This window comes from Berghia stephanieae, chromosome 7 (assembly GCF_034508935.2).
Source record: "Berghia stephanieae isolate SIO BIC M18660-M18661 chromosome 7, UCSD_Bste_1.3, whole genome shotgun sequence".
Taxonomy (NCBI): domain Eukaryota; kingdom Metazoa; phylum Mollusca; class Gastropoda; order Nudibranchia; family Aeolidiidae; genus Berghia; species Berghia stephanieae.
In genome coordinates this window covers 23,525,021-23,545,671 of record NC_088366.1, presented here as the reverse complement: position 1 = coordinate 23,545,671, position 20,651 = coordinate 23,525,021, and the positions used below count along the sequence as shown (strand labels likewise).

The 20,651-nt window shown below is 35.4% G+C and overlaps 1 protein-coding gene across 1 annotated transcript; it reads left to right on the top strand.

Annotated features, from left to right (window-relative positions):
• The first annotated feature begins 17,578 nt into the window (after nt 1-17,578).
• Nucleotides 17,579-18,070, top strand: LOC144976496 (uncharacterized). The gene has a single exon (XM_078920785.1). The coding sequence runs from the start codon at nt 17,579-17,581 to the stop codon at nt 18,068-18,070; it is 492 nt and encodes a 163-aa protein (XP_078776911.1).
• Nucleotides 18,071-20,651: the final 2,581 nt, after the last annotated feature.

The window sequence follows — 20,651 nt, the reverse complement described above, 5'->3', positions numbered from 1 at the left end:
ATAAAGTCTATCTGGTTCCTTGCTCTGTCCCTGGTGATTGCCATGTCCAGGTTCTTCTTGGGTGTTGTTGAAACCAGGTGTTTGAAATCATTAATTTATTTGTTCTACACCAATCTGCCCAGATGTTTCCTCGTTCATTTCTGTCTCCGAGTCCATGTGGTCCGATTATGTCACCATCTCTGCCTCTGCCAATCTTAGCATTTAGGTCCCCCATTACCATAAGGACTTCTTGTGATTTACACATTCGTTTTGCTTTGTCTAGTGAATGGTAAAACTCTGTCATATCTGCATCTGTCGCCTCTTCTGTTGGTGCATAAACTTGAATAATATTGGTGTCAACTACAGGTCCTCTTAGCTTAACCAGCAAAACTCTGTCTGAGATTGCTACGTGCCCTTTGTAAAATTTGGTTGATTTTTGGTCTAAGATCATCCTACTCCTTTTTGGAAAGAGGTTCCACCACTCCATATGATCTTATATGTCATGTTGTTTTCTTGTTTTGACATGGTTCCCTGCTCTTTCCATCTCATCTCTGCCAGGCCAAGAATATTTATTTGGAGCCGTTTCATTTCTTTCAGAATGTTGTTTAGTTTTCCTTTTTGGGCACAGGTCCTGACATTCCATGTCCCAATTTTGGTTTTGTCACATTTGTTAAATTTATTTCGCCTAGTAACTGGCTGACGGTTCGGTGTGACCTGACGAACATCACGCTCCCAACCGAGCGAGGCAGCAGTCTTCCGTGAAAACATGCTCCCCTTTACGCTGTCACCGTTTAACTTTTTGGACTTATTCATGCAGTTAACTCGGCAAAGTTACAAGAATGGTTTGCCATTGCCTATTCTTGTCGCCCTCTGCAGTTGGCCAGCTTGACCTGTTACCGTTCGACACCACGAGGAGGTTGCAGTAGGGCTTGATGATGATCTATCTTTGCAGACTTGGCATCATCCATTTGTCGAACTGTAATTGTTAGATAATACATATTGAAAATACCAAGTTTCCAGATAAGTGACGTGTTCAATAAGCTAACACCACTGCTTCATTTATTACTGGAACATTAAATCTCTTTTTTTAAGAAATGAAAGTCAGGTGTTGAAGAGGGGAAGGGGGCAGAGGGGGGGGGGGTGAAGTGGCCGGTAGATATGGCATTAAATTAAAAATTAAGATCTGTACAAGTATGTATAAAAGGTGCCAGACAATGCAAGAAAGAAAAATACAAGAAAAAAAAAAACCATCCCAAAAGATCAGTCGACCTCGACTGGGGATCGAACCTCAGACTTTCCGGTCAGACCATAGTGGCTATTTCGAAAATAAAAATGGTAGATCAGATTTTGTTGGTAGAGCACTCGCTTCATAAGCAAAGCGACGGAGATCGATCCCCGGTGTAGTCGAGAGTTGTTGTTTTTTCTTCTGAAACCCCTGTAATGATTTGGTAGCTGGGTCCTTTCAGATCTGGTGGAAAGTACTTTGCAATATACTAGAGTCTTATTCAAATAGTAGCAAGCTATTGTCCGTTTCACATAGTAGAAATTAGGTTAAACTCTGGTTCCATGGGCCCAGTGGCTTTGACGGACTAAAACTTACCGGTGTCATGTCCCCTCCTTGTTTAATGTTGCCGTTGGCTTGGGACCACTTGTAAAACGTCTTGATCACGTTCTTTAAGGATATTGCCTAATACAAAAGCTCATGAAGAAGTACTTGTCATAAGCACCCAACGTCAGAGAGGTAATTGCCACCTACTCTGTTAACATCGGCCATGACCAACATTACTTGACCTGTTACAAGACGAGTGTCCTTATCGCACTGAAGTCATCGATGCAAATTGTTGAACAAAAGAAAAATCGTTAAGTTCAGAGTCCAGGAACAAAAATTACCTGCACGTGACATGTTTACGGTCGACAGGAATTGATTGGAATAATGAATTGCGAAATAATGGTAGCATTACGTAATTTAGAGGGTTCCGATAGCTCAGTTGGTAGAGCTCTCGCTTCACACGCAAAAGGATTGAGATCGATCCCGGGTGTAGTCGAGAATTTTTCTGACCCCCCCCCCTCACCCCCTGTCCACCTGTGGGTGGGTAGCTGGATCTGTTAGATCTGGCGGAAAGTACTTTGCGATCGACTAGCGTCCTGTCCATAGGATAGCAAATGCTATTGTTCGTTTCACGCTATAGAAACCGGGATAAACTCCAGTTCCATGGGTCTAATGACCCTGAAGGACTACTTTGCATAATTTAAGTATGAAGTTTATAACCCTTCACATATTTTTTCTCAATCATTGCTTTATTTTGTATTTGCTTCTCAGCGGCCGGGGGAGGAGGGGGAGGGGGGGGGGGAGGTCGGGGAGATATTTTTGTGACCTTACCCTTGCGGCTATGTGGTCTTGTGGTATGAACTTGGTTTCGGATCGGAAGGCCCTGGGTTCGAGCCTCGCTCGGCGCGTAGTTGAGTCCTTTGGCAAAGACTCTTTACCCACATTCTCTCAGCGTAATCAGGTGTAAAATGAGTACCTGGCCGTTTATAGTCTTGTCTCTGTCGAAAAACAGCCAACATGAAGAATAAAAAGTACTGATTTTCTTTGTTTAGAAACACGATGGCCGCCGTTGCTGGGCGACGTGACATGAGACTATTGAATTCAATTAGTAGCCCATCTGTCAAGTCCAAAGTCCAATGTCCAATCTAATCCACACATAAACCAGCGACAGCATTACATTGTTGTAAAAAAAAAAAAATACACGTTTCCCATCGCCTCAAAACAGTGTTTTGTAGATAGAACGCCTCAAAACAGTGTTTTGTAGATAGAATGAAGTTGACGTCACTTGGGTATTTTTATTGGGTATTTTCTTTTTGCCATCCATGTTTATGAGTAATTCTCTCTTAACTGTATTATCCAGACTGTATTATCCAGTTCATGGTTACATAGAGCTTTGTGTGTTGATCCGTTATATTTCCGGATGGCAATGTTGTGACTTTCTTAACCAACACACAAAACTGTGTGTAATATTGGTCGTTTACAGCCTGGTGAATACAGTTCAATGAGAATTACTCATAAATGTAGATGGCAAAAAAAAAAAAAAAACAATAACAAAGACCTGAATGACGTCATCTTCATTCTATCAAAAGATAGTGTGCAATGGCTAAGAAGCCCAACAACATTGCCATCCTGAAATATAAAGGACCAACACACAAATCTATTTTTAACCTTAAACTTTTACAGTCTGGTTAATGCAGTTTAGGGAGAATTACCCATAAACGCGGATGGCAAAAAACAATAACAAAGACCAGAGTGACGTCAACTTCATTCTATCTATAGATTATCCATCAAACATTGACTGATTTCAACAGGAATCACCCATGTTTACCAAGATGAGCAAATTGGAGTCTGATAATCTTCCTGCCCCCCCCCCCCCCCCCCCCCCTCTTCCCAAATAACGATAAAAGTGCCTGAAACGGTTATCGAACCCGGGAACTTCCGAGTCATATTGCAAGAATGCCTAACCCCCCCCCCCAACTCCCCCACGTGGGTATTGCTAAAAAAAAATGCTCCAAGTTTGTTGTTGTTGTTGTTGTTGTTGTTGTGTGTGTGTGTGTGTGTGTGTGTGTGTGTGTGTGTGTGTGTGTGTGTCTGTGTGTGTGTGTTTAAGCTGGGTACTAAAAATGTATTTTTAAAGGGGTAGCCCTATTTGTCCGATGCATATCATCACCCGTCGTTGCCGTGCGTAAGGACAATTAGTATTACTCTCACTATTCGTACTTCAAACTAAAGTTGGGCATTATTCCAGATTGTTTTCACTGTGCAAGATTCGATTTGGCATAGATACATTGATATAGCTATCCGTAAGTTAGGTTAAATGAAACACCCCTGTGTGAGTGATATAAGATTGGTCGCGTGCGCGCGCGTATGTGTGTGTATATGTGTCTGTGTGTGTTTGCGTGTGTCTTTGTGTGCGTGTGTGTGTTTTTTTTTTTTGTTTGTTTGTTGTTTTTTTGTTTTGTTTTTTTTTTTTTGGGGGGGGGGGGGGTTTGCTTGTTTTTTTTTTTATTTTTTTTTTTTTGTTTTTTTTTTTGGGTGGAGGGTGTTTTTGTAAGCGATGATACACTTATAATCACCTCTCTGGTGTCATTTGAATGAATCACGGTGCTTCAATGATTTGTATCGACATGAATTGTGATTTGGATAGCTACCAATAGGCTAGGCGCAGATCAGAGTATGATCTTTCTAATTGTCTTTGTTGTGTACACATCTTCCATTTCAAGGCAATAACTTTACCTAAAGTCTAGCAAACGCTTTTAAACCTTCAAAACTTTCGTAAAATACAAATATAAGGATAAAAAAAGACTGCTAAAATAAGTAACATGTAAAGGAAATATTTATACAAATATTTAATAATACGTTAAAGACGGACAGTTCCATTTTAATACTAAAATCCCGTCCTTCACACGACAGCTGGCCAATATACTGTGTATTGTTTGACTTTTCAAGATTCGATTCTCCAAGAGTGACATGCAATAATGACTTTATCATATTTGAAAAAGTTGCATTAATAGCCATAGATATTTGTATAATAAAGGTTTTTGCCTTGGAACAATGGATTTTTATTCTATCTCAGTTGGTTTGTTTAAGGAATAGCAATACATTGCCCCTTTAAATAATAATAATAATAATAATAATAATAAGCATATTTATATAGCGCCTTTCGTCGAAACCTCAAAGCGCTTTTTAAAAAAAGAAAAAAAATAATTAAAAAAAAAACAATTCAACCAAGGTATCAAAACAATTAATAGCATAAAAGGGCATCAATACATCATCAATATAAATGTCATATACAATACATTTAAAATTCAATTAAGTAAATATTTCCTGAAAAGATAGGTTTTCATGGCTTTTTTGAAAATGTCTATTGAGCTCGAGAATCTCACAGATTGAGGGAGATCATTCCAAATCGTGGGTCCGAATTTCATAAGAGACCTATCACCAAAATACTTAAGTTTAGTTTTAGGAGATGCTAACAATTTTGAATCGTGGGATCTAAGATTTCTCAGAGGTACGTATGGTTATAGTAAGTGTTGAATGTAAAGAGGGACATAAGACTCAAATACACCAAAGCAGATAAGGGCTATTTTATATTCAATTCTAACCCAGACTGGCAGCCAGTGGAGGATTCGAAGCATGTCCTGTGTATCATCGTAATGAGATTTTCCCAGGACTAACCTAGCCGCACAATACGATTCAGTAGTCTGATGTCACGCGCCCGGCAACGGCGGCCATCTTGGTTCTAAACAAAGAAAATCATTACTTTTTATTCTTCATGCTAGCTAGAACTTTTCGTTCCCTTTTCATATGCCTTGTGATCAGAATGTGTAAAAGTCAAAACATGATCAAATTTATGTTTTTTTTTCCTCTGGAAACGCTTTTATGCTCGCCGGAGAAATATTTCATACGGGCGTCCGCCATTGTTCCGATAGTTTAGAGCCAGTGTTACTAAGTTACCATACGTCATTAGGAAGGAAGTGACGTTACGACTACTGAATCCTATTCTGTACTCTCTGGAGCTTGTTTATTTTGTTATTAGGGAGACCAGCGAACAGTGAATTGCAGTAGTCAAGACGTGACAAGACCAATGCAGAGACAATTATCTTCAAGGTGTTGAAAGGTAAAAACGACCTCATCTGCGATATTCTACGGAGCTCAAAGTACATAATTTTCACATTATTGTTTATATGCTGATCCATAGACAAAGAACTATCCAGAATGACACCTAAATTTTTAGCCTTTTCAGAAATAGAAATATCAGAATCAGATATAGTTAGAGTAGGATTTGAAAATTGGAAAGACTTTAATTTTTGCTGAGTTCCTATCAAAACAACTTCAGTTTTGTCTTCATTCAACAATAGCTTATTTGCAAGCATCCAACTTTTGATGGAGTCACAACAATTTTCTAACTGACAGACAAGAGAGGAGAAGCAGAGTTATATAGCTGCGTGTCGTCAGCATATATGTGGTAATTAACAGAATGGGAGCGTATTACACTGCCTTATCGTAGAGTATAAAGGGTATAAAGTATAGGACCTAAAACAGAATATTGCGGGACGCCATATTCTATATAGACATCGTTAGAAACTTGGCCATTTACACTCACTGCCTGTGACCTGTTGGTGAGATATGATTTAAACCACGAAAGAGCAGTACCAGAGATGCCAAAATCAGAATAAAGCCTATCACATAGGATTGAGTGATATATTGTGTCGAATGCCGCAGATAGATCTAACAGCGTAAGGATAGATATATTACCATTACCACTTGCTATCAGCAGGTCATTCACGCTCTTCAAAAGGGCGGATTCAGTGCTATGATGCTCACGATAAGCTGATTGAAAAGGCCCGATAAGATTGTTTGAATCTAGATGCTTCTTTAGCTGCTTTAGTACAACTCTTTCCAGGATTTTTGAAAGAAAGGGCAAGTTAGAAACAGGGCGGTAATTTTTCAAATTTTCAGGGTTTAAATTATGTTTTTTTAAAAGAGGAGTGACGATTGCTTTTTTTTGTAGCAATCTGGTACAGCCCCAGACTGCAATGAGTTATTTATGATTGCAGTAATAGGTTCTAAAAAACAGTCAAGACATTTCATTAAAAGATTAGTTGGTATCGGATCAAGGGAACAAGATTTGGGTTGTGAGGCTAGGATAATTTCTTTCACTTCATCAGATGATACATGATTAAAAATACTAAAATTAGGGATACGAATTGGGGGTCTAACATAGTCCGAATTTTCCTCCTCGTTTTTAACAACTGAATAAAGATCTAATCTGTTTCTTATAATTTTCACTTTGTCTGAAAAATACTTGGAAAAGGCGGTTGGGAAGTTTTCTTCAGGGATATCTTTTGGTAAATGATAATTATCAACTACATTCTTCATTTCATTAACTGTTTGAAAAAGAGCACGTGTGTTTTTACATGTGGAAATTTTGTCGACAAAGTAAGTTTTCCGTTCGTTATATACGGTCTCCTTGACTATGGTGACTTGATCTTTATAACGTTGACGATCCTCGTTAGTCTGTGACTTACGCCATCGCCGTTCAGCAGCTCTGCGGAGTCTTTTTGCAGCCATTACTTTTTCCGTCATCCATGGCGCAGTTTGTCGTCTTGTCATCTTTCTTGTGCGCAATGGTGCATGATGGTCAATCATCTTTCGCAGTGTGGCATTAAAGGAATCAGCTATAATTTGTGATCCAAGAATAGTTAGCTCTGATTCTATACTGTTGGAGAATTCGTCAGGTTTAATTGAATTTATGTTACGGGACGTAACAATCGACTTTACTTTTGGTGGTTTAGAATTGTGTATGTTGAACATAATGACGAAGTGGTCGGATATAATTTTGTCGTTTACAGTTAAATTGTACATTGGGCAGGTAAATACCAAAATAACTCTACACAGAACAAATTCCAAAAGTCGTGAAATTTATAACGATTTTCCACAGCATATTTTCGTTCAAAATAGCCTTTTTTTTTAAAACGTTAAGAGGGGGCATTTTAATATTATTCAATTTTCAACGCATAATAGATGTCAAGATAACAATTTTTATAATCACAACTTAAATAACTTGTATGCAAACTTTTTGATAGCATGTTAATTCAATTACATTAAATATCAGTATTGATGTGGCCGATTGGTTAAAGCATTGAATCTTAACCCGGAAGTTCCTTTCAGGCACTTTCGTTTTTTTTCCTTGGGCAAGATTATTAACCCTCAAATTGCTCACTTGGACAACATGGATGATTCCTGTTGTCATCAGACATCTTGTTTGACGATTTCTCTATATTCTTTCGTGGAATGCCTAGGCGACGATATCTTATGATGTCGTGGCGGAAGGGCATTTTATTTTTAATTTCTAAAATTATTGATTGGCACTTGTATTTGTCTTCTAAATTATTAATTACTTATAATCCGTTAGCTACTTTGAGGTGCGGCTATGTGGTCTAGTGGTATGACACTCGCTTTTTGATCGGAGGGTCCTGAGTTCGAGCCTCGCGCTCGGCGCATAGTTGAGCCCTTGGAAAAGGCTGTTTACTCACATTCTCTAACCGTACTCAGGTGTAAAATAAGTACCTGGCCGTCAACAGCGTTGTCTTTGTACGAAAAATTGTAATTTCGCCTAACAGGCGTCATGTCCCGTCCTACATGTTAAATGTTGCTGTTGACCAGGGACCCTTTGTAAAGCGCTTTGAGCACATTTAGTGAATATTGCGCTATATAAAGCTCAAGTTGTTTGAGGTTTTTTTGTATCCATTGTTGCCCCTATGAGAAATTAGAATGTCGTCGGGCCAACGACAAGGAATATTTATTTTTAATTAAAAGAAGCTGAGTTAGGTAGCCAGTTAGGCTTTAAAATTCCAGTTTTTAACGTCATTAGAAGCCTGTTGGTATTCTGACATTAAGTCGAAAATTACATAAAGTCGAATATACATTTTTATTTAGATGTTTGAACAAAAATTATATATGAAGAGTAATTTTTCAAAACTGACTAACTCCGTTTTTCCCATTTTAAGATAATGAAGATTATTTCTCCTAAAATTCGGTCTATTATTTTACAGCATTTAACCTTCAAATTCATGCAAATCTAGGGAAATTCTTGTGTCAATTGATGCTTAAAATAAAGTTAACATTTGAATTTATATCATGGATGGAAAATCGAAAAAAGCAGAAAAATCGACTTAACGAGTTTTGGAAAACCAGCCTTCAAACGTTGCAGCTTTTACAATGTCAGCATACTTATAAATAGAACAGAAGGTTGGGTTGCTTTTTTTTTTATTACTTTTGTGCGTTAGCATTGTGCAAAAGAAAATTTCGCATTAAATCCCATTTGGCATTTTATTGGACTCATGAGACTTATTTGGCATTCTTTGCAATAAACGGTCTTGGCTACCGTGAGCTTGATTTCGGGCTGTATACATTTAACCCAACAATGGCGAGACTGGCTGTCTTTTAAAACATAGATTGAGCTTTGAGCTCTCTCTCTCTCTCTCTCTCTCTCTCTCTCTCTCTCTCTCTCTCTCTCTCTCTCTCTCTCTCGCTCTCTAGGGAATGAGATTAGCGGAAGAGTAACGTCCCTTGATTGGACGTCACCTTACAGAGAGAACGTCAACATGATTTTGAGCATTCGTCTCTCTCGTCCTCGCTTTAGGTGAAGTTTCTCATGCCGCTTTCACCGAGGACGAGAGATGCATGCGCACAACCAACATGACGTTCTCTCTCTAATAACTTTTCCGCCGGTGACGTCCAATCAAGGGACACTACTCTTCCGCTAATCTCATTCCCTATATATATAAATTATATATATATATATATATATATATATATATATATATATATATATATATATATATATATATATATTAAACAAAGTAACTCACATATTTTTGAGCGATACAAATGGCCAAAAATATGTGAGTGGCTTTATTTATATGTTATATTAGCTCTAGCCAACATTATCGAGCACTCTCGTACCTACAAGTACCCACCAACAGACACACACACACACACACACACACACACACACACACACACACACACACACATATATATATATATATAGAGAGAGAGCAATATCCGCTCACCGAGCCCAAAGCACTTTACAAAGGGGTCCCTGGCCAACGTCAACATTTAACATTTAGGACGAGTAATGACGCCTGTTAGGCGATATTACAATTTATTCGGACAAAGACAACGCTGTTAACGAACGGCCAGGTACGCATTTTACACCTGAAAACGACGAGAGAATGTGATTCTCGAACTCAGGACCTTCCGATCCGAAAGCGAGTGTCGTGTCATATCTCTAGACCACATAGCCGAACTATGGATCTATTATGTATATATGTGATAGATCACCGTTTATTATAGGAGACCTAGCAGTTTAGTGTGATATATTATAGCCATGCGACTCTGTATTCAATGAAAGCCCGAATCGCATTGCTGTCACTGCTCTGCTAATAAAAAAGTAAAATTATATAGGACATTGGAGTCCAATCGAACTCCGAATAGATATGGTTAATCTTTTGTGAACGATTCAGAACATAATTTAATGTTATCGTCCTTGACCTCAGTGGTTTCGTTCCACAGCATCACGTATAGATAGTATGCAGATGACGTCACTCAGGCCTTTGTTATTGTTTTTGCCATCCGCGTTTGTGAGTTGTTCTCACTAAACTGTATCAACCAGACTATAAAAGTTCATGGTTACACAAAGTTTGTGTGTTGGTCCGTTATACTTCCGGATGGCAATGTTGTGAACTCCTTGGCCAAGCGCATTCTATCTATAAATGACAAAGTGTATGATAAATGTCGTTTAACCGAGCCTTTATTATGGCATGTCCATGCATGCATACAGACGCGGAATACGTACCTCCACAGTTCTTCCATGAATCGAGCTATAATTATGAGCAAGAAAATGTTGTATTATATTGAAGTGATTTGACTCAGGATCTTTTCATTTTAATGACTTCAGTCCAAGCATATTGCGAAGCAGCCTATGAAACCTGATATTTTCAAAGGTTCCCTTTATTATCATGGCTGATCAGTATAGCACCAAATGCAGCTGTCACTGTCGGTATGTTGGCGATTCCTCTATTTCTGAAGGTGTTCATCACCTTTTTGTTAGCTTTTTATGATCCCATGGTTCAGGCAGCCCCATCACTCTAAACTTGTCCTGTAGGTTCCGAAAGCTGAGAGTCTCACTCTCTATAGATTGGATCAAATTTACTAGTTACCCTTCTCTGTGAACCAGAAACAGAAAATTGACTTTTAACTCAAAACGATGACATTCTTTGTAACAAGATGAATACAGATAGAGGGTCTAATCTATCGAATTAAAAACACGCATATTTTGTAATTCTCATTATGTGCGGCTATGTGGTCTCGTGGTATGACACTCGCTTTCGGATCGTAAGGTCCAAGGTTCGAGCCTCGCTTGGCGCATAGTTGAGTCCTTGAAGAAGGCTCTTTACTCACATTCTCTCACCGTACTCAGGTGTAAAACTAGTACCTGGCTGTTAACAGCTTTGTCTCCGTCGGATAAAAAATGTATTATCGCCTAACAGGCGTCATGTCCCGTCTTACTTGTTAAATGTTGCTGTTGGCCAGGTACTCCCTGTAAAGCGCCTTGAGCACGTTTCGTGGATATTGCGCTATATAAAAGCTCAATTTAAAATTATGTATTTTTATGCCCATGACTTTCTGAAGTTTAGCCCAATTTTCGTAATTCTACGAATTGTTCGTAGTAGCTGGCGGGTCTGGGTATGCGATAAATGGCAAAAAGGTTGCTTACATAAACATTGGCCTTTTATCTTGCTGTCATTTTTTTTTTTTTTTTTTTTTTTTTTTTTTTTTGCGCCAACCTCATGCATACTTTTATCATAGGCCTACACAATAAATCTTGCTATACGTCCAATTGGGGTGGGGGGGGGTTGGGGCTGAAAAGTTGAGGGTTGGTTAATGCTTAGGGTTGACTTAAAAGATGACAGATATAGCATTATTAAATATGCTACTTAGTTACTTAAAATATCGTTAATGTTTATTATATTGATTATATTAATTATCTACTTCATATTATAAATCTCTCGTATCATCATTATCTATACTATTATTATATTATTATATATATATATATCTATAACTACTATACTACTATATCACTACATACTACTACTACTACTACTACTACTACTACTACTATACTACTACTATCTACTACTACTACTACTACTACTACTACTACTACTACTACTACTCTACTACTACTACTACTACTACTACTACTACTACTACTACTACTACTACTACTACTACTACTACTACTACTACTACATACTACTACTACTACTGTATGCTTACTACTACTATACTACTACTACTACTACTACTACTACTACTACTACTACTACTACTACTACTACTACTACTACTACTACTATACTATTCTACTACTTACTACTACTACTATCTACTACTACTACTACTACTACTACTACTACTACTACTACTACTACTACTAACTACTACACTACTACTACTACTACTACTACTACTACTTAACTACAACTACTACTACTACTACACATACTACTACTACTACTACTATTACTACTACTACTACTACTACTACTATTACTACTACTACTACTACTACTACTACTACTACTACTACTATTACTGCTACCAATACTACCATTACTACTACTACTACTACTACTACTACTACTACTACTACTACTACTACTACTACTACTACTACTACTACTACTGCTACTACTACTACTGTTGCTACTACTATTACTACTACTATTACTGTACTTCTACTATTACTACTACTACTATACTGCTACTATTACTACTACTCAGTGGCGGTTCTAGCCTATTTACAGTGGTGGGGCAAAGATGATTCGGTTATATATATATATATATATATATATATATATATATATATATATATATATATATATATATATATATATATATATATATTTTTTTTTTTTTTTTTTTTTTTTTTAAATTATTATTTTTTTCACATTTGAAAAATAATATTTCAACCACAAATAATCACATTCACAATGAAATGACAATACCAGTAGATTTTAATTATTCCAAACGTAATCAAAAATGAATCTCGAAAGAGAATACAACAAAAAAATAAAGCGACGTGACATAATGCGACAACACCTTGACAATACAAGTCCATTTCGTTCACTCGAAAAATTAAAAAGATGCTTTAATCCCTCAACGGCGAGATTAATAATTCTGTTACATTACTGGTAAAGTAACCTTAAAGTTTTCATCGAGAAGCAACAACAGCGATATGACACGAGTTTCATTCAGAGCTCAAATTGCATCATTTTACTGCTCTCTTGGTGGTTAGAATGATTGTGCCGGTGGTGGTAGTGGTTGGAATAGTGGTAGCGGTGGTGGTTGTGGTGGAGGAGGATGTAATTTTGGTAGTGGTTTTGGTGGTGCTGTTGGTTAGAATTATAGTTGTGGAGACGATGACAGAAATTGTATGATGATGTTGATATTGTTTATATTGCTATTGTAGTACTGTAATAATAATAACAATATTAATAATAACAATAATAACAATAACAATAACAATAATGATAATAATAATAATAATAATAATAATAATAATATAATAATAATAATAATAATATAATAATAATAATAATAATAATAATAATAATAATAATAATAGTAATAATAATGTTAATAATAATAACAATAATAATATTACCATCATCATTATTACCACCACCATCATTACTACTACCACCACCGCTACCACTATCACTACCACCATCACCATCATTATTACGTTTCCAATCAGTTTTTCTCGTTTTTAAAAATTTGATATCTATCAAAACAGACAAAAATTCCGGTGATTTTTTTAAAGGGTAGTTAAAATATATACGATTTTATTAGCCCTGAAAATTACGATTTTTATTTTCCTAATTCAAGTAGGCAGGTCTGCTATGACAAGTATCAGTTCCATAGTCAAAATAAGACAAACAAAAACAAAGTTTATTTAATCTTAGGCTTTCGCCAATACTTCATACAATACAATTAAGACAAAATAATGCTACCAATCTCTCCTCATGCATTCGACTATCACAATAACGACCGTGTTATCTTTACTCCTTACCCAACCAACCCCTAGCTTACCGCCTCTTCATCACGAACTATCTTATGTATGTATTAGCTTCAGGACGGGCAAGTACGGAATCTGCCCACCCTTCCTTTAAACGTATTTATTTCCTCTATAACTTAGAATTCAACTCTCTCCTTTCTCAGAAGAGTATTTCTCGTATACTAATTCAATTGTTGAGAAAACCAAAATGGTAGTTGTATTTTATATATTTATTTAGTCGTGACTTTTGAATAAAAGTGTTTTGTTTTATAAGAGGGAATATAATAGAAAATTACATTGTTTTGCAAAATTATTTTGTCTGGCAATAAAAATACAGCGGTAATTACTTTAAGAATTAAAAAAAAAGAACTAACAAATTAATTTGTTAACCCCCCCCCCCTTAAAAAAACAACAACAACAAAGCAAATAAGAAAACAATTTAAATAAATGAGTTTTGAGAAGCACTAAAGAAAACGAGGAAAAAAGAAATAGTTTAAATGGATAAACACATATAGATATAAAAACAACACAAATTAATACTAAATTGATATAAAATTAGTAAATTAATAGATTTAATTCAATACTGGAACCTTCCCAACGTCATTACATCAATGGTACCAGCACAAGTAAGGCAATAAATAAGAAAAAGTTCGTTTGCCAAAATTTCTATTAAGTGTTCACTGGTTAATAAGGTGGGCTCATTTGAATTAGCCCGACCTAGTACTAGAGGCCAGACAGAACAAATCGGAGTTAGTTCCCGTCAGGCGACGAGACGATGAGATGACGATTGGGCGGAGTGGAGTGGTTGGGTTGGGGGGGGGGGGGGTGATAAAAAAAGAACAGGAGCGTATCCTGGTTTATGCATTACGGGGTGCATGGTGATTCGCAATCTATCAAAAATAAACACAAATTGATTTCAGTACGAAGTATCAAGTTTAAGTAGTAACTTTTGAAATTATCTAATTTAAATTAGATTATTTCGGACCTGGTAATACAGCATATAACTTGAAAAAACAGGCTGGTATTTGCCCACCCTGCCCATTATTACCAGCCGTCCCTGATTATTATTTTATTATTATTATTATTATTATTATTATTATTATTATTATTATTATTATTATTATTATTATTATTATTATTATTATTATTATTATTATTATTATTATTATTATTTTATTATTATTATTATTATTATTATATAGTAGTTAGTTATTATTATTATATTATTATTATTATTATTATTATTATTATTATTATTATTATTATTATTATTATTATTATTATTATTATTATAATAATAATAATATGTTATTATTATATATTATATTATTATTATTATTATTATTATTATTATTATTATTATTATTATTATTATTATTATTATTATTATTATTATAGTGTAGTAGTAGTAGTAGTAGTAGTAGTAGTAGTAGTAGTAGTAGTAGTAGTAGTAGTAGTAAGTAGTAGTAGAAGTAGTAGTATAGTAGTAGTAGTAGTAGTAGTAGTAGTAGTAGTAGTAGTAGTAGTAGTAGTATATAGTAGTAGTAGTAGTAGTAGTAGTAGTAGTAGTAGTAGTAGTAGTAGTAGTAGTAGTAGTTAAGTAGTAGTAGTAGTAGTAGTAGTAGTAGTAGTAGTAAGTAGTAGTAGTAGTAGTAGTAGTAGTAGTAGTAGTAGTAGTAGTAGTAGTAGTAGTAGTAGTAGTAGTAGTAGTAGTTAGTAGTAGTAATAGAACTAGTAGTAATACTACTACTACTGGTAATAGTGGTTGTTGTTGTTGTTCTCGTTGTTGTTGATGTTGATGTTGTCGTCGTCGTTGTTGTTGTTGGTGTTGTTGTTGTCCTCGTCGTCGTCGTTGTTGTTGTTGTTGTTGTCCTCGTCGTCGTCGTCGTCGTTGTTGGTGTTGTTGTTGTCCTCGTCGTCGTTGTTGTTGTTATTGTAGTTGTTGTAATTATAGTCGTGAAACTCGATTATTTCTATAGTGCATTATCAACTAAACCTGTTCAACTCGCTTTACAATGATTGTCAAGGCAACAGCAACACTTTAAATGTAGTTGGAGACATGACAATTCGATTCAATAGTCTGATGTCACGTCGCCCAGCAACAGCGGCCATATTGGTTCGAAACAAAAAAAATCACTACTTTTTATTCTTCATGCTGGCTAGAAATTTTTATTCCCTTTTCATATGTCTTGTGATCAGAATGTGTAAAAGTTCAAAATGATAAATGTAATGGTTTTTTTTTCTCTGAAACGCTTTTATGCTCGCGGAGTAATATTTCATACGGGCGTCCGCCATTGTTCCGATAGTTTAGACCAGTGTACTAAGTTACCATGCGTCATTAGGAAGAATGACGTACGACTGTGAAGAGTATTGTTAGGCGATTTATCCTTATTTTCTATCAGAGAGACATAGGCTGTTAATGGCCAGTAGTTATATTACACTGAGTACATGAAAATGTGAGTTAAGACCTTACACTCATAATGGTTAAGACTCATGCCTGCTGACAGCGACTCGAACCAAGACCTTCTTTTAAATGACTGTCATCACTAGACCCTGTAGATATGTTTTGTTATTAAGTTTTATATAATATTATATTGTGGTGTTATAGCATTTTCAACACGACAGTATGTTATCCTGATGCGTGATAAAACACGAAAATAATACTACAGTTATCTCGGTATTTTATGAGACTCAGAATTGATCAGAATAAAGTGAGTGATTGAAAATAGCAGAATGATTTGTAAAGAAAAAACAGATATATATATATATATATATATATAATATATATATATTATATATATATATATATATATTATATATATATATATATATATATATATATATATATATATTATATATATATATATATATATATATATATATATATATATAATATATATATATATATATATATATAATGTTTGTTTTCACAGGGAAAAGTTCTTGACGGATAATAACGTTCATGAAGAATGGATTAAACTCATAAAAAATGACATAGACGCTATAGATGCTTTGATTGAAAGCTTGCAAAATCTGGATGAATTCAACGGCCAAAAGAAAATAAATCTCCCTGAGAGAAATAACATTTTGCACGCCCTGAGGTATCAACCGCCCAACAAGATAAAAGTCATTCTAGTGGCTCACGACCCTGTTCCTAAAGATGCAACAGGACTGGCATTTTCATGCCACACATGGAAACCCTCAATCGAAAAAATGAATGAAGCCTTAGAGGCAGCTGGTCTAAAACAATACAAACCTAGTTCTATAGGAGAATACGACTATACTCATAGGGCGAAAAATGGGGCGTTGTTGTTGAACGCTGCATTAACAGTTACGAAAGGAGTTACATCCCGACAGGAAAAATATGACTACCATCGTCACTGGATTCCATTCACGACAAGGATTGTCCAGCTGGCAATTGATCAAAGCCCTAATAAAAATAAATTGGTTGGAATGTTTTGGTGTGATTTTGCCAGAGAAATCTTCGACCAAATCCGTAACAGACCACAAGGGTTTAAGGCTTATGACCATCCTACATGGAATTGTGGTCGTGATCAGGAACGCGACAACAACTTTCATGTCAATGCTGTTGCTCAATTTATAACACATTATCCTGTGTTTAAAAGTCTGCAAACTGGAGAGACAGATGATGTTTTTTTTTTTTCACATGGAAAAGTTCTTGACGGATAATAACGTTCATGAAGAATGGATTAAACTTATAAAAAATGACACAGACGCTAGAGATGCTTTGATTGAAAGCTTGCAAAAACTGGATGAATTCAATGCTATATTGGACGTAAACGGCCGAGAGAAAATACATCTCCCTGAGAGAAATAACATTTTGCACGCCCTGAGGTATCAACCGCCCAACAAGATAAAAGTCATTCTAGTGGCTAACGACCCTGTTCCTGAAGATGCAACAGAACTGGCATTTTCATGCCACACACGGAAATTCTCAATCGAAAAAAATGAATGAAGCCTTAGAGGTAGCTGATCTAAAACAATACAAACCTAGTTATATAGGAGAATACGACTATACTCATTGGGCGAAAAATGGGGCGTTGTTGTTGAACGCGGCATTAACCGTTACCGAAGGAGTTACATCCCGACAGGAAAAATATGACTACCATCGTCACTGGATTCCATTCACGACAAGGATTGTCCAGCTGGCAATTGATCAAAGCCCTAATAAAAATAAATTGGTTGGAATGTTTTGGTGTGATTTTGCCAGAGAAATCTTCGACCAAATCCGTAACAGACCACAAGGATTTAAGGCTTATGACCATCCTACATGGAATTGTGGTCATGATCAGGAACGCGACAACTTTCATGTCAATGCTGTTGCTCAATTTAAAAAACATTATCCTGTGTTTAAAAGTCTGCAAACTGGAGAGACAGATGATTAAATCCAGGAATCAAATCAATGAAAGTTAAGAATTAACAAAGTAATTATCATACGTTGCAAAGACAGATCTTTAAAAATTTGTCCAGAATACTCGTCCTTCAAATTTTATCGATCGATTTAAATGACCCTCATCTTGACAATTACTCTAAAACCTGGTACCTGGCAAAGTTGAGGTCCTGGTTCCAGTTTATACTGTTGATGTTGTTGTTGATGATGACGCTGTTGTTGATGCTGTTGATGATAATGCTTTTGTTGATGTTGTTGATAATGATGATGCTGTTATTGTTATTACTGTTGTTATTTCTGTTTCTTATTGTTTATGTTGTTTTTGATGATGATGCTGTTGTTGTTATTGTTGTTGTTGTTGTTAATTGATGTTGATAATTTTTTTTTATTGTTAATCAGATTGTCACATATCTATATAGAATTTACTTCTTCATTGTGTTTAAATAATCGTTGATGTAATTCTATTTTATTTGCAATCACTTTATCATTTCTTTGTTTTAAATTTTGACAATAATCTAGCAATTCAGCGTCATACAAAACGGAGTGAAACTCTCAAAGATGTAACCGCGACGTCTATCATAAAGTCCCAGGTTTGAGAGTTTTTGCCAAGATGAGGGTTATTTAGAAGGATTAATATTTGAAGGACGAGTCTTCTGACCAAATTTGTAGAGTTGTGTTTTCGAGGGGGCGGCAGCTAACTGATAAATATTGAAAGAAGAAAAAAAAAAAACCACACATCTCGACATTTTTAGTCAATGAGGCCAATATTCGGTCTGAATCTTTTTGGTTTTCTAATAGGGTTCAACAGTCGTGACGTCACTTCCCTCGTAATGACCGCATAGTAACTGGTTCTAAATTATCGGAACAATGGCGGACGCCAATATCTCCATCACCGCCCTTATGAAATACTTATCCGACGAGCATCAAGGTGTATCCAGAAGAGGAAAAGAAAACATTATGAATCTGATCATATTCTGATTTTTAATACATTCTGATCACATGGCATATTAAAAAGTTCTAGCCAGCATGAAGAATAAAAGGGTACAGACTTTCTTTGTTTAGAACCAAGCTGTTGGTTGCTTTGCGGGCGTGACATCAGACTATTGAATCCTATTGATGTAAAAATTCAAGATGCCCATTTGAGCACTGCAACTATCTTGACTTAAAGAAGAATGACAAACAGCCACCGTTCCAAATCTATTTGTTATATAATTTCTATTGCTTTGCCCAACTGTTTTGTTTTAAAGATTTATTTACCTACATATACCTATTGTGATTTGAACATAGCTATAGATTACACTGTATAACAATTTAATCTGTATATTTACATACAGAGAGATGCACGGCTTATACTAAAACACAATGTGATATGTTTTATTTATTTACGTATTTATTTGTTTATTTATCTATTTATTTATTCATATTCATATATTCATGTATTTATTTATTAAATTACCTATAGATGTACCAGCTAGACTGAACAATTTGATTATATATATATATATATATATATATATATATATATATATATGTGTGTGTGTGTGTGTGTGTGTGTGTGTGTGTGTGTGTAATGATACGTATATTTATTTTTACATTCCTTTCAAGTTTTATATCTACATATTTTCCAAAATTCTATATTTAATAAGCAATAAGAAATAAGAAATTAAATTACAAAATCGCAATGATATGTTTTAAATGTTGAATTGATGAAGCCCCTGTCTACTTAAAAAAAACCTGTTACATCCTCATATACATTCCAGATCACTAAAGTCATTCTCTGATAAAACTAAACTTTTAGTTCCTCTTTTTAAATACAAGTGTTTTGGTGGATGATGCTTTTCTGTCATGGGACCCCGTGCATGGAATTCTATTGGACCCGTGTATGGAATTCTATCCCTAGAACATCGGGGAACAACCAACTATTAATTCTTTTAAATCGAAACTAAAACATTTCCTTTTCACGTCTGCCTATGTTTAATCTGAGACATACTTTATGGTTATAACTTATAACCCTGTTATACGTCTGAATATTCAATTGTGGGTTGGCGTGTGTGCGTGCGCGCGGGGGTGGGGGGGGGGGGGGGAGTTGTGGGTTTTGGCATAAGAGATGCATTTTCTTTCAACCAATGTAAAGTGCAGTAAGCATTATATAATTTTGAAAATGCTCTATACAAATGCCATCTATAATTATTATTACTATTTAAAGGATATAATATTAGATTCTCTAATAAGTGAATGAATACATTAAGAAATGTATTTACATACAACCCTTTACTGTAAAATTGTTTGTTGTTGAGGTCTTTGTTATAAGTCTATGAAAAGAATGAATGTATGAATAGGATGTGGAAATGTCTTGTTCCATGTGATATTCAATTATAATTTCCTCAATGATCAATTAAGTATATTTTATATTATCTTATCATAACTTATCCTATAGATAGTTCGAAGATGACGTCACTCAGGTCTTTGTTATTGTTTTTTGCCATCCGCGTTTATGAGTAATGCTCACTGAACTGTATTAACCTGACTATAAACGTTCATGGATACACACAGTTTTGTGTTTTGGTCCGTTATAC

Excerpts from the sequence above, each read along its gene's own strand:
- LOC144976496 (XM_078920785.1), top strand. The coding sequence starts at position 17,579 with ATGCAACAGAACTGGCATTTTCATGCCACACACGGAAATTCTCAATCG.